We start from the raw sequence: 12,541 nt of genomic DNA, 5'->3' as shown, positions 1-12,541 counted from the left end.
TATAATGTTTCTTGCTGTTGACTCCCCATCAGTAAACAGGGAGTAATGGCTTTCCTCTGCCTCACAGGGTGATGAATCCTGGTTTGCCTTAGAATTTCTGTTTTAGCATTAAAAGTAGTACTGGTGTAGCAAACTGGGAAGGCTTGTTACCTCATTCTCCATAACATAGGAATACTATCCAACTGAAGCAAGGGGAAGGTAAGATAATTCAAAACATTTCATATAGTTTACTGCAAACAATTCACAGATTCTCAACAAATTATTGTTGCTGTTATTCTGTTTATTTTATGCCTATATTAAATGATCCCTTGTTATCATATGAGAAATGGTTCAGATGCAACAAACACATCTTAAAATTTCTTAAGATGCTTTTACTTTGTACCATGCTTTTCAGGCATGCCTTTACTTACATACTTAGGGAAACTACATAAATATAGTTCCTGACAATGAATCTTTTGAAAAATAAAAAAGTTACAATTATAATATTGGAAGTAAACTGAGTATTGGCCCCACAGATATATCACAAGGTATAAATAATTCAACCTTTATATTAACATATGAAAAGGGAGTGGTGTTCTATATTATGATTCTAAGTGTGTTTACACATGTTTATTTCCCCCAAAAGTTTGCATTTTTAATATCTTACCTATAACAGAGACTTGAAGTAACTCAATCTTATCCCTGAGGCCTGCAGCTCTCAGATTGTCATATGCACCTGATAACTGGGAGTCACTGACATCAGCACCCACGTAATACACATGCTGTGAGGGGAGAAACTCACATTGTAAATAAAACCATATTTATGTAGTTAAGGAAATCTACTTGCAGTTTTTCAAATGATGAAAATGAAATCAATAGATTTGTTAATTCACATTAAAAGAAATTTATGATATTTCTTTAAAATAACATTCAAGGACCAAAACCCGAGAAGTTTTTGGTAAAATGTTAACACATTAATTTTTAACATTTTACAATTAATATTTTAAAATACAAATGTCTAAGGAATTGAGGGATTTATATAATGTAGGTCATGACTAGTTACTGGAATTCTGTCATAATTTCCTAAATTTATCACAGTATTTAAAGAAATAACACAGTAATTTAATTAATCTTTCATAGTCGACTTTGACTACAAGTAAATAGTAACTCATATAATTAAAAATAATAATCCCTAAACAGACAATCTACCTGTAAATAATGGTTAAGTGAATACACAACACACACTGATTAAAGTAAAACACTGCTTGGTTTACCAAACTTTAGAACTTACTGGCCATTCCTTAGCAGCTTCCAAAAGTATTGTTCCAAGTCCACACATTGGATCTAAAACAACTGCACCAGCCTATAGATAGAAATGTGGATTTGCTGCTGTTAAATCTACTGTAACAGGTATTATGCAAGAAGCCTAAAACTTGAGGAATCAATCATTTCAGAGTAAAGATTCCTTTCTCAACTCTATTAGGAGTTTCAGGTAGTTAAAGCCCTAGGGCAGGTGTCTGCTTGGCACATTTAAAGATTAGGCAGGAGACCAGTGTGTCAAAGCACAGTGGGGGCCAGGCAGCTCCACCAAGATGCGCTGTGTAGAATTATAACCACCACGTCCTACAGGTTTAAAAAACTGTGCAGCTCATGGTACAAGCCTACAGTATGACACGTGGGGCTTCTGCTTCTTACCCGGAAAGTGACACAGTGAAGGGGTCACCAGCAGAGGCAAAGAAAACACAACAAATCAGGCACTGGCTTTTAAAGTGCCATCTGGAAGTTGACACACATCATTTCCACCAACATTTAATTGGGGAAAGCACGTCAGTCGCATGACACACACAATGTGAAGAGGTTAGGAAAGGGGCCCTCCTCTCTGTACCTGAGAGGAGAGCAGGAAATCTGGAGGAAAGAAACTAATGACTCTCCCCTCTGGGGGACAGAGGGTGTCACACCATGTCTGATCTTGTTGCTGTTACCAGGATTCTGATTCTATTCTGAAGGATGGGAAACTACTGCAGGGTTCTGAGCAGAGGAGAAACATGATGTAACATTTCAAAGGGATCACTGTGGCTGCCCTGGTGAGAAAGGACCACAGAAAAGTAGGGGAGTTACGAGGAGGCTAGTTAGGGAATCCAGGCAGAGATAATGGCGGCCCGAATAAAGAGTGACATTGGTGGAGGTGGGGAGAAGTAGTTGGATTCTGGGTATATTTTAAAGGAAGAACCGACAGGATGGATGGCAATGCGGAATATTACAAAATGACAATGGTCTGATGTGACTGAAGTTTTTAAGAGAAGGTAAAAAAAATATATAAGCCTATTGTCTGGATGCTGGTGATCTCCTAAGTACCAACGTTTGGTAGATGAAGGCCCAGCAGGGTACCCTGACAGCAGAGGACCCTGACACAGAGCCTAGGCTGGTCCTCAAACAAAGAGGAAACATCCCACAGGCAGGAGTGGTGACAGTGACCACGTGCGGGTAGGCTAAGCAAGGTGAGTGGTTTCGGTGGCGTGCTCAGAGAAGAGCCTGAGGGAAGGGGACACCAGAGAGCACGGGAAGGAAGAAGTAGACACCAAACATGGATGGCTGGTCCTAAGTGTTTCTCTAAAGGGAAGCAGAGGAGGGGGTGAGAGCTGATGGATCATGTGGGTTCAGGAGAGGGTCAATTCATTTTTAAGTTGCAAGATATTATAGCACGTGCACATGCTGATGGGAATGACCCAGTAGAGAAAAAAGTCCTTAAGGAGGCATGAGGGAATGGAATCCAGCACACAAGTAAGGGAGCAAAACAAGGACAGTTCATTTATTATAATGATTATAATAATTATAAGCCACTGTAATTCCAATATGTTGGTAGACCTCGTGAGAACATGTTAAACTTCTCTTTTGATTCCATTATTTATGTCACTTAAGAAGCAGGAGAATTACAAGTATGCTCAAGGGAATGACTGTAATGATAGAGCCTAAAATCCACATGGGGAGGGAGGGCTGAGTACAGGTGGTGAGCAGGGCCACCTACTGGGCTTCCTTGGTAGCCCAGCCGGTAAAGAATCCGCCTGCAATACAGGAGACCCTGGTTCAATTCCTGGGTCAGAAGATCCCTGAAGAAGGGCATGGCAACCCTTTCCAGTATTCTTGCCTGGAGAATCCCATGGACAGAGGCACCTGGCGGGCTACAGCCCATGTGGCTGCAAAGAGTCGGACACGACTGGACTAAGCACAGCACAGCACAGGGCCACCGGTGACTAGCGGTCTCATGGAGTTAAAAAACGATGGCAGGGCACAGGAGGAAGTGAGTGGGAAGGAGGAGGAGGATAAGAGCAGCATTTCTGGGATTTGGGGAAGGTATACTTTTCTGGGTATGATAAATTCTAGGATGTGACTACAGCAGATCATGAGAGGCAGGGAGAGCAAGACACTAAGGGATCAGATAGCGCAGACACTGAGTTGATTTCTGACAGGAATAATGCTGTATACTAGTACAGCGGTACAAGAGATCTGTAGATGACCAGGATGATTGGATGGCACGTGCTTCTAAGGCAGCGAGAGATCCTGGGCAGAAAGGGCAGCGAGGTGCAAGCCGGACACCTACCCCAGCGCCAGGCCCAGAGGTCCCTTGGTCTGTCTACAGAGGAGGCAGAGTGCTCAGAAGACAGCGGGGTTCAGCCAGAGCCAGGGGCTACCTGATGAAAAGAAACAAAATGTCCTTCAGAAGCTTCTCCCTGACACTAAAGTCTACCAGAGTGTCATATGGATCCCCCATGAAGGGGCAGAAAAGTAACAAAAAGAATAATGATTTAAATGACAATTTTAAGATTAATAGTGGTATGAGAACTAATTTTTATTAACGACTTAAAATGTACCAAACTCCATGCTCTTTCTCCCCACAGTCCCTCTTCGATGAGGTGATCTGCCCTTAAATATTTTTCAATGTCCTGATTTTACTGCAGGACTGTCATGACACCTGGGGACATAGACAGTGGCAGAGAAGTATTTCCATATGCTTAAAGTAATAACCAAGATTTACACAGAACTTGATTTTCCTTGCTTTTATGATCTGTATGAAGTAGAATGGTTTACATTGAACATGAAAAATACCTAACACCCCCAGGCTTAAATTTCAGTTTCCATGGCATTGGCCTACTCAAGGTTGAGCTGCTTGTGCAGTTTTAGGTACCAAGCTCCAAAGAGGGGCCGCCTGGATGAAGGCTGGATACTGGGATCATTTATACGGTGGGCCACACTGTGTTCTCCCAAAAAGAACCATGCTGTGCACATCTAAGGGTAGGAAGTCCCTCAAAAGCTAGAGCGAAAACAGGCAGAACAAACAATACACATCTAGTGAAGTGAAACTTCTGGAGGGAACAGATAAATATGTGAAAAAAGTTAAAGCCGCTAGAGATATCAAATATAGCGTGTGATGTGTGCTAAGTTGCCTCAGACTCTGTGTGACCCCATGGACTGTAGCCCTCCAGGCTCCTCTGTCCATGAGATTCTCCAGGAAAGAATACTGAAGAGGGTTGCCATGCCCTTCTCCAAGGGATTTTCACAACTTAGGGATTGAATCCAGGTTTGTTCTATCTCCTGCACTGGCAGACAGTTCTTTACCAAATATAGCATGTTGCTGCTGCTGCTAAGTCACTTCAGTCGTGTCCGACTCTGTGCGACCCCATAGATGGCAGCCCACCAGGCTCCTTTGTCCCTGAGATTCTCCAGGCAAGAACACTGGAATGGGTTGCCACTTCCTTCTCTAATGCATGCATGCATGCTAAGTCGCTTCTTTCATGTCTGACTCTGTGTGACCCCATGGACAGCAGCCCACCAGGCTCCTCTGTCCCTGGGATTTTCTAAGCAAGAATACTGGAGTGGGTTGCCATTTCCTTCTCCAGTGCATGCATACATGCTAAGTCGCTTCAGTCGTGTCTGACTCTGTGCGACCCCATGGACACCTGCCCTCCAGGCTCCTCTGTCCATGGAATTCTCTAGGCATACACATACACAATTTTCCAAAGCTAAAAAAGTCCATGATTTTAAAACTAAACATTTCAATAAAGTACAGCACATTTTGGTGACTCTGGTCATACCCTGGAAGATAATGTCCAAGGAAAACTCAAAATATACAGGCAAAATATAAAGAGATGGAAAACATGTGAGAAAGGAAGCTTAACATGTTTATCGCAGGATCTCCAGAAACAAAAAAAAGGAAATTGTTTAAGGTAAAAGACACTAAAGCAAAATAGTTGAGGAAATAATAAGTAAAAAATGGATGAAAGAGTACCTGAGCTGGAGGGAAAAATGATTTCTATAATTATTATATATACTAAATAATAGTTATTATAATTATTATTACTGTTGAGGTAAAGGGCAGGATGCCCCAAAATATGCTTTAATGGCATATTGATTATTTTGAGTTAAAAGTTACTTAAGAAACAGCAGGTAATGATATAAAAAGGAAATACACTCTGACCCACTTCTCTCCCCCTGAAAGCAGGAATTTAATCTCCCAAGTGAAGGTATCTTCCCTCTACCAGGAGGATAGAAAGCATCTTTATCACCCGAGTTAGGGAATTCAAAGCTGTATACATGAGAAAGCTGGATAAACAAACTGTTACTTCTTTACTAGTCTGCTACCCCAAGCACAAACCCCTTTGTTTTGTTAAATCTTCACAAGTGTTTCTTTGTCTAAAAATAATATATAAATAGCCTGCTTCCATCACTTCAGGGGTCCCACATCTATGAGAGTTTCATGCATACAAATTAAAATTTTTTTTCTCCTGTTAATCTGTCTTGTGTCAATTTAATTATTAGATCAGTCAAAAGAACTCAAGGGGGGATAGCGAGGTAATTTCTCCCTCCTTGACATTACCATAGCAGAAGTTAACACTTAGGTACTTCCTATATGCTAGGTGCTATTCTAATCCCTTGATAAATGCTAATTCACATGGTCCTATGAGATGACTATTTTCATCTTGGAAGTGAGAAACCGAGGTGCAGAGATGTTAAGTATCTTACATAAAGTTTCCCAGCCTGTAAGTGGTAGGGTTGGAAAGGGAACTCAGGGAGTTGGACTCATCTAGTTCTGGGCTGAATAAAAAAGATACTTACACAAGTACATCTGGTAATATCCCTAAGATTAGAGGATTAAAAAGAAAACTCTTACAAGCTTGCAAATAAAAAGAACAAGATAGCCATCAAGGAAAAGAAAAATCATACTGGCAAGAATTGCTCCCCTAAAACACTGGAAGTGAAAGGATAATGGAATAGCATCTATAGACGTCTGAGAGAAAAGGACTGGAACTCAAGGATCTCATACCAAGCCGAAGGGGGGATACCCAGGTGACAGGAAGAAGTGTAAGGAGATACTGGAGTCCAGAGCGTATATTATTATACCAAATACCAAGTTTGAGGAAAGTACCAAGAAAAGACTATCCAAGCAACAAATAAAGCAGAGCAGAGACCTCAAAGAGAGAAAGATAAAGTGAAGAAGAAGGGTGAGAAGCTCTGTACCTCACACTATACCTGTGTGTTTATACAGAAATGCATGTTACACACACTGCATCTTAATGATTACGGATGGGTTGTGTAATATAAGTGCAGTATAAGAACTTTTGAAAACGGATATACTTGGAAATTTTGATGCATAATAAATAATTTAGTTCAAGCTGGTAGTTGGGAGTGGAAGAGGGTAAACATGTTTCAAAGGTCTCACTGTAGGGAGGAGCAAAGGTGGGCCAGAAGAAGAGAAAAAGTACCCTGGAGGTCTCATCTCATGACAAGGGAGGAGCGGACAGAGGAGGAAGTTCAGAGTGTTGGTGGTAAAAACAGTGTGCTGGCAAAGAAAAGAGTTGATGTCTTGTTTTAAAGTCAAGTCTCATGTGTTTAATTAAGAGAGCTGGGAGAGGGAGCCATTCAATAGCACACAGAGTAAAATCCAACCTCAGGGAAAACAATGAGACGATTCACTTGATGAAAGTAGCATAAATAAAGAGTAAACTGCAAGAAGTTGCAAAGCAAATCTATCATAACTGGTGTGTCTATCATAATACTGTACTGAATTCTCTCACTGAAAGAGCCTATCATTGTGAGATAAAGATAGAGTTCTATGTTTATAAAAAATACACACTGAAAACAAAGTTGAAAACAAAGCAGAACTACAAAGGAAAATGCAAAGAAAAAAAAGTGGAAATACTAAGACATGGTGAAATTTAAGTTTAAACTTACAAATCAACATGATGAAACCTTTAATAACAATAAAAAGGAACGCTTTACAATGAGGCAGTAACAGTCAAATGAGTATAAACCAAACTACAGAACAAACTACAGAATGAGGTGACAATGAATAAAAATGCAAAATCTTAAAAAATATAATCTAAATAATTTCCAAATACCTCTTTCAGTACTGAGCAGATAGTAAAACAGCAAGTAAAAGATACAGAGGCCATCTCTTGACTAGAAAATAAAATTATTTTCTTATGTTCATGGAGCATTTACAAAAACTGATCAAGATCTTGGTTAAATTTTAAGTAGAAGTTGTACAGGCCACATGACTATGACAAAAAATTAGAAATAATAAAATGTAGTTATCTTTTGACTCAGCATTTTCATAGCCAAAATACTCCCAGAAGTTTGACAAAAGCCTATCTCTGCAGTTCGTAAGTGTAATGGCAAGAAAAGAAATAGAAAAACAGAATAAAAAGGGTTAAAAGAACCAAAGAGAAAAGAAAGCAACCATCAATAAGAGGCTGTGTAAATTAATTATGGAAAGGACCTTGGTATTCAATTAAAAGGGACCAGAACAGGTTCCTTACCTTAATTTCTGCAAGGGAGGCCATTGCCCAGGCTATGGTAGATCTCAACCCTGCTGTCTTGATGTAAGCTCTGCAGGCTAAAGGAACCCTATTAATAGGATACAAACAAAAATAATTAACCCATTCATACCTGTACATCATGCACTGAAGTATTGCCTAAGTTAGAGAGTATATAACCTTTTTATTAATACAAAATTACCTTCTCTAACTGGTACCTTGTCTAACCAGCCAGTGTGGTATTTCAGAAAGGAAAATTTTTTAGATAACTGAAATTTAAACCCTTAAGTGCTTAACTTGAAAAATTTAATCGTATGAGGGAAGTCTTTCTAACTTTATACGCTTCCCTGACTTCCCATGTAGAATAGACCTTTTCTCACTGACCCAGAGTCATCGAGAGTAAACTGCACTGTGCAGAATAGGACGCATGGCTGAACGGATGCCAACCCTTAAAGAATTTCTAAAAGGTCCCTTTCGTAAGTTTGCCTTTTGCTCATTTGCACCTTTCTCTAAAGTTGGAATGAAGCTTGACACTGCATTGTCGAAAATAATTTATTGAATGAAATGCTGAAGCAGAGGACTCCCCAGTGAGTTCACCGGTCTCCATTACCTATCACTTCATACTTGATCTTCTACCCCATTATTGCTAATATCGGTGTTTCCAGATTTGATACAGATTTTCAAAATATTATTTCTATGTTTCTGGTGCAGTGAACAACACTGCCTTGCAAATTTCAATGCACTTATCCATTTTGTGTATACAATTTATTGGTAAGACATGATGTATGATTTCAAAAATCAATGCTTGGTTGTTTTGTGGTTAGGCCTGTTTTAAAGCCACTAAGAGGGCTCTTCTACTAACAATACACCAAGCCACAGTGTTTTCCAAACCCTATTTCCTTTCATCATTTTCTTTCTGCTCTTAAAGTTTTCTTGTTTTGTCTGTATTTATTGCAAGCCTCTTAAGATCTTAGAATTAGATGAGGTATGTCTTTTAAATAAAACAGTGTAATTATGTATTTAGTATTATGATGAAGAAGACTGCATGATAAAACTACGAGAGGTTGTTTTTGTTGAAAAGGTTTTTCAGGAAATAAAATTTCATACTGTAAATAGTACTATATCCAGAGATTTGGAATCTGGGATATAAACTTTGTGGGTAGAAGAATTATAAAATAATCTGATCAACGAATCTTGCTTCAGCAGGCTAAGTGCAGCAATTATCTCGCTACAAAACACATCAGGTAAAATCAAAACTGAGAAATTACTTTCACTCTAGACACACACACATAAATAGAATTGGTACGGAAAACTGTCTCTGTCCATACACATTACGAAGTCCTTTTCTACGCATCGGGGATTTATACAGAACCTTTGAAATTTTTGACTATTGTGTGCATACTTTTGCTAATAGAGGTTTATTTTATGGTAGCCAACTCTATTAATGTGTGACACAAGGGTACCCATTCTTATTTTGCTTGGACAAAACTAATCTGCTATTACTTCAACAAAAGGGCCTCATTATATCAGTAAAATAAAATTATTCAGGGAAAAGAACTGTTCAGAAATAAACTCTTTGAAAATAAAAATAATTCTCTACTTTCATAGGACCTGGCTAATGTGTTTATTTGGAGTTTCAGCTGGCTTTTACCCCAGTACAAAAATAAATGTGGCTTTTGATCCTCTTGTGCTCATATATGAATCTCTTCTTTATTTTCTTACACACCATTATCACCAAGTTGAAGACATTCTCATCTCCATCTCTAGCCTAGATCAGTCCCCTGAATCCCAGATCTTTATCTTCAAACGTGTGTTTGGAGACCTTTTACCTGGAAGTACTGCAAAACTTACAGACATAAACTAAGCATACTCTGCTTTCCCTGTATTTCATATCTCTATACATTTCTTCATTTTTCGTGGGTCATTTCCTATCTACAATATATAGGGTATCCCCATCTACATCTGCAGGGGTTAGGGCCTGGCACTCCAAAAGGCACTGAAGTAGGGAAGCCTGGACACCTCGTAGGTGTAGTTGTAAAACAGTGGGTTAGGTTTGGTCTGGGAGAGTTGGGAGGGTACTGGAGTAGGTGGGGGCCAAGGGAAGCCAACAGGGCCTTGAGCCATGTGATGACCTCATATGTGGTAAAGTGACTATTGGCGCGTGATTTCTGTAATCTCGAGGCTAGTGGGGCCTACCCTATAACTAGCACACAGCGAGAACTCAATCATTCAGCATTTCTTGACCATCCAGAATGTCCTCAGCTCTGTGCTAATCAACTGCGATGGTGCATCATCTGATAAAACTGTTACAATGACCTTAAGCATTCTTTTTACATCCTGATCCGGGCTTACACATGTACAAATGTGACCTCAGGGTCAATGGGATCTTTCCATAGGATTTTTATGATTTTAAAAATATTCCATACCTAGAATCACCTAGAGAAAAGATATCTAAATCACTTTATACTATGTAAACATGGCTATGCATGTAAAATGTTTTGAAGATGCCAACAATATTTACAGGCTCCCAAGAAACTGCAAATCACTATTTCCATCATCCAACCATCCATTCCTTCCCAAAGCATCTAAGAAAGTACTGCTGTATGATAAACATTCAATAAATATTTCTGAATAAGAAATATTCAGAAAAATTCAACTGCATTTATTATTATATAGTACCCTACATAACTAGGGAGAAAACCTGAAGAAGATTTTAAAAATTGGAATTACTCTCCCACAAAAAAAACTGCAGTAAAATGTGAAGTATGTTCAAGATGAATTTTAAGAACTGTGATGTATTTTCTATTTTAATGAAAAATCCAAGAGGCCAATGGACTAAAAATTAGTTTAAATGTAGGCCTGTGAAAATCATTTAATAAAAAAATAGATATGATTTTCAATATGAAAAATGTAATCAGTCGACTATTGTGATCAAATCTTTCACAACTCTAACCAGTCCAATCAGGATCCAAAGTTCCATGCAAATACTTTACTGGTTCAAGCAAAGAACTCAAAGGCTTTGATTTAAGCTCCCTCTGATATATCAGTGTTTCACACTATGAATAAAAACACAAAGTTTTTAGTTTTACAAACTCTCCTAAGACACAAACCTGAAGCTTAGAAATAATACGTACCTGAACACAGGAATTCCCAGCACAGAGTAAATGTCACTTAGATGTATAAAAATCTGAAAGAACAAATATTGACGTTAGAATGGACCAGGTAATGCATTACCCAATGAATGACAATTTGAAAGCTTCCATTTGGAATCTATACAACGTATATATATATTGTTTGTTTGTTTTTTAAATTTTATTTAATTTTTAAACTTTACATAATTGTATTAGTTTTGCAAAATATCAAAATGAATCCCCCACAGGTATACATGTGTTCCCCATCCTGAACCCTCAAATTCCAAGGCCTCTTCATATCTGAAAAAATGTTTCATAGTATTTTTTATTGAGCAAAGTAAATTTTAAGTACATCTCATAGAAAAATTCTGAAGTCAATTTGGTAAACAACTTATATTGAGAATCACATTAAGAAGAACTCAAGATCACTTTTCTTTACAGCGATTCTTTGAATTACCCTAAGTAATTAGATTTTTAAGCATTTTAGGTTAGAGCTGCTGCTGCTGCTAAGTCGCTTCAATCGTGTCCAGCTCTGTGCGACCCCACAGACGGCAGCCCACCAGGCTCTGCCGTCCCTAGGATTCTCCAGGCAAGAACACTGGAGTGGTTGCCATTTCCTTCTCTAATGCATGAAAGTGGAAAGTGAAGTTGCTCAGTTGTGTCCGACCCTTAGCAACCCCATGAACTGCAGCCTTCCAGGCTCCGCCGTCCTTGGGATTTTCCAGGCAAGAGTACTGGAGTGGGTCGCCAGTGCCTTCTCCGTTTAGGTTAAAGACAATTACCTAAATCTTCCCTAATTCTAGCCTCAAGTAAGACTTGATACCATGGTTAACAGAAAACCTGCTTAAGCTAATACACTGTAGCAAGAGTGACCTTTCACTCTATTATTTATAGGGACTGCTTTTTTTTTTCTTTTTAAAATTTTTATTGGGGTATAGTTAATCCACAAGCTGTGCTACTTTCAGGTGTACAGAAAAGTGCATCAGTTACATGAAGAGTTTATTCCTTTCTATCATGGCATCTGGTCCCATCACTTTATGGGAAATAGATGGGGAAACAGTGGAAACAGTGTCAGACTTTATTTTTTTGGGCTCCAAAATCACTGCAGATGGTGACTGCAGCCATGAAATTAAAAGACGCTTACTCCTTGGAAGAAAAGTTATGACCAACCTAGATAGCATATTCAAAAGCAGAGACATTACTTTGCCAACAAAGGTTCGTCTAGTCAAGGCTATGGTTTTTCCTGTGGTCATGTATGGATGTGAGAGTTGGACTGTGAAGAAAGCTAAGCACTGAAGAATTGTTGCCTTGGAACTGTGGTGTTGGAGAAGACTCTTGAGAGTCCCTTGGACTGCAAGGAGATCCAACCAGTCCATTCTGAAGGAGATCAGCCCTGGGATTTCTTTGGAAGGAATGATGCTAAAGCTGAAACTCCAGTACTTTGGCCACCTCATGCCAAGAGTTGAGTCATTGGAAAAGCCTGATGCTGGGAGGGATTGGGGGCAGGAGGAGAAGGGGATGACAGAGGATGAGATGGCTGGATGGCATCACTGACTCGATGGACGTGAGTCTGAGTGAACTCCGGGAGTTGGTGATGGACAGGGAGGCCTGGCGTGCTGC

At 39.3% G+C, this 12,541-nt stretch overlaps 1 protein-coding gene across 5 annotated transcripts in view; it reads right to left on the bottom strand.

Moving 5' to 3' along the window:
* THUMPD2 (THUMP domain containing 2) overlaps positions 1 to 12,541 on the bottom strand; it is a 40,055-nt gene that overhangs the window by 17,109 nt on the left and 10,405 nt on the right. For 3 of the 5 annotated variants that reach the window (XM_070379688.1, XM_070379691.1, XM_005893771.3), the window contains exons 5-8: positions 10,925 to 10,977; positions 7,794 to 7,881; positions 1,271 to 1,342; positions 647 to 761 (exon numbers count right to left, since the gene is read on the bottom strand). In XM_070379688.1, the coding sequence (XP_070235789.1) occupies positions 647 to 761; positions 1,271 to 1,342; positions 7,794 to 7,881; positions 10,925 to 10,977 (328 nt within the window). The remainder of the gene's footprint in view (positions 1 to 646; positions 762 to 1,270; positions 1,343 to 7,793; positions 7,882 to 10,924; positions 10,978 to 12,541) is intronic. The other 2 variants (XM_070379689.1, XM_070379690.1) reach the window with 1 other exon arrangement.

Source organism: Bos mutus, chromosome 11 (assembly GCF_027580195.1).
Source record: "Bos mutus isolate GX-2022 chromosome 11, NWIPB_WYAK_1.1, whole genome shotgun sequence".
Classification (NCBI taxonomy): domain Eukaryota; kingdom Metazoa; phylum Chordata; class Mammalia; order Artiodactyla; family Bovidae; genus Bos; species Bos mutus.
Note: the sequence above shows the minus strand (reverse complement) of the source record. Positions and strands in the feature narration are given on the sequence as shown.